The 2,541-nt window shown below is 39.8% G+C and overlaps 1 protein-coding gene across 1 annotated transcript; it reads left to right on the top strand.

Annotated features, from left to right (window-relative positions):
- The first annotated feature begins 757 nt into the window (after positions 1–757).
- Positions 758–1,970, top strand: LOC118836642 (olfactory receptor 52I1-like). The gene is made up of 2 exons (XM_036743881.1): positions 758–1,692; positions 1,904–1,970. The coding sequence occupies exons 1-2, from the start codon at positions 773–775 to the stop codon at positions 1,968–1,970; spliced, it is 987 nt and encodes a 328-aa protein (XP_036599776.1). The 5' UTR covers positions 758–772.
- Positions 1,971–2,541: the final 571 nt, after the last annotated feature.

Here is a 2,541-nt window from a genome sequence, read left to right as displayed (position 1 = left end):
ATGAGTATCTGAGGCCAAATTTGAACTCATGAAGTTGAGTCTTACTGACTCCAGGGTTGGTGATCTATCCACTGAACCACCTAGTTGCCCTGTGCATGTATCATATAGAAACATCAGGTTATATATGTATGTATACACACATGTGAATGTATGTGTATGTATGTATGTGTGTGTATGTGGGCAGCTAGGTGGCCCAGTGAATAAAGTACCAGGACTGGAGTCAGGAAGATATGTCTTTCTGAAATTTAATCTGACCTCAGACATTTAATACCTATGTGATCTTAGCAAAATCACTTAATTTCCTATCATCTAAGTTTCCTTACATGTATGTGTGTATATCTTGAAAAAAGGATGTAGACTAGATGTTTTCTGAGGTCCCTTCTAGTTCTAAATCTGTGATGCCAAGGTTCTATGATCTATAACATGGATGTAAGTGGTACTCAAAAGAGATAACAGATGTAAGGTACTTTGCAAACTTTAAAATGTCATGTAAAATGCAAATACTATTATTATTGCAGTTGTTTAAATGTAGAATAATGCTATAGAAATGCATATTCAAAACAAAGGAAAGGTATTTTCACTTCTCTCCCCCCACCTCATATTATTTTTCTATACTATGACTATATATGTATGTATAAATATATGTATATATATGTGTGTATGTATGTATGTATGTGTGTGTATGTGTATATATATATGTATATATATATATACATGTATATATATATAAATGTTTCTTTGTTTTTTCTATAGAAAGGAAGTCTTTCCAGTGATGCTGGATCCACTGTCCAACCACACATCATTGCCACCTGCCACCTTCTTCCTCATGGGTGTCCCAGGCCTTGAGGAAGCCCACCTCTTGCTGGCAGCCCTACTCAGTACAATGTATACTATGATTCTTATGGGAAACAGCCTCATCATGACAATGATCTGGATAGACTCTGCGCTTCATGAGCCCATGTATTATTTCCTATGTGTCCTGGCTGGTGTGGACATCATTATGGCAACATCTGTGGCCCCAAAGATGCTGAGTGTCTTCTGGTCAGGCAATGGCAACATCGGCTTCACTGCCTGCTTCACCCAGATGTACACTGTCCATACAGCCACAGCCATGGAATCGGGACTACTGTTAGCCATGGCTTTTGATCGCTATGTGGCCATTTGCAAACCCCTCCATTATAATACCATTCTCACACCACAGAAAATTCTGGCCATTAATGCAGCCATTGTGTTGAGAGCCACCGTTGCTTTAATACCTCTGAGCTGGATGGTGAGTCATCTTCCCTACTGTGGCTCCCACATGGTCCCCCATTCCTACTGTGAGCACATGGCTGTGGCCAAACTAGCATGTGCTGACTACATGCCCAGTAGCCTCTATAGCTTAATTGGCTCCTCCATTGTTGTAGGTATTGATGTGACCTTCATCACTACCTCTTATATTCTGATCCTTCAAGCTGTATTTAATCTTTCTTCCCAGAATGCTAGACACAAAGCACTTAGTACCTGTGGCTCCCATGTGGGGGTCATGGCCCTCTATTATTTGCCTGGTTTAATTTCTGTCTATGTGGACTGGGTGGGGAAGGATATGGTACCTATGCATACCCAGGTGCTATTAGCTGACTTATACCTAGTTATCCCACCCACCTTGAACCCTCTCATCTATGGCCTGAGAACTAAGAGGATCTGGGAGCGGTTGAGGAATCCATTGGTCACCAGCTTCCCTGGACACCACTTTGTGAACTCCCAAAAGGAGGGGAAACCTATGCAGGTGTTCGTAATGGGAAACAGATCCACAGAAGGAGTGTAGACACTGGAGTAAGCAGGGATTTTGTAAAGTTGCTTTCGCATCATTCTTTCTCAGTGGGGCTAGTCTCCTCTATAAGTAAGAATGACAATCACTCAGTGTTGTTGGAGTTGTTAAAAATGTTCCAAGGTCTCTGACTTGCCATTGTGGGTACCTGAAATTCTAACATTATAAATTTTTCCCTGTATTTGGAAAGCTTTTTTATCATCAAAAATCTGCTTTGAAAAAGTAAATACCCCTAGCAAAAGTTTAAAGCTTTGCTTATGTAATAACTTCTTATCTTGAGAGGTGGGTAACATGCAAGAGTTGTTACTACTAAACAGCTCTCTTATATCATATCCTGATAGCTGGGATTCTTGACCTTTTGGGGGGACTAGGGAATCATTAATGTCCCCATCGACAGCATGGTAAACATAAGGACAATTTGTAAGAATATTGTTTTTAAAAGTATAAGATAACAATCATAGGATTACAATGGAAATCAATTATATTAAAATAAAGAGGTAATTTTTTCCATTTCACATTCACAAACACATTGAAACTTCTCCATGGATGTTTCGAGGAGGTCCATGGGCTCATAACAAGAATCCCTGCCCTCTGGGATGTTATTCCATGCCACTGAAAGCTTACTTTGTTTTAAAGAGATGCTGTTTAGTGGTTTTTGCCCAGTATAGACATATTCTACTCAAACAGAAATTGCAGATCTTTTGCATATGGCATGGAATGGAATAGAAAAG

Source organism: Trichosurus vulpecula, chromosome 2, assembly GCF_011100635.1.
Source record: "Trichosurus vulpecula isolate mTriVul1 chromosome 2, mTriVul1.pri, whole genome shotgun sequence".
In the NCBI taxonomy this organism is placed as follows: Eukaryota; Metazoa; Chordata; class Mammalia; order Diprotodontia; family Phalangeridae; genus Trichosurus; species Trichosurus vulpecula.
Note: the sequence above shows the minus strand (reverse complement) of the source record. Positions and strands in the feature narration are given on the sequence as shown.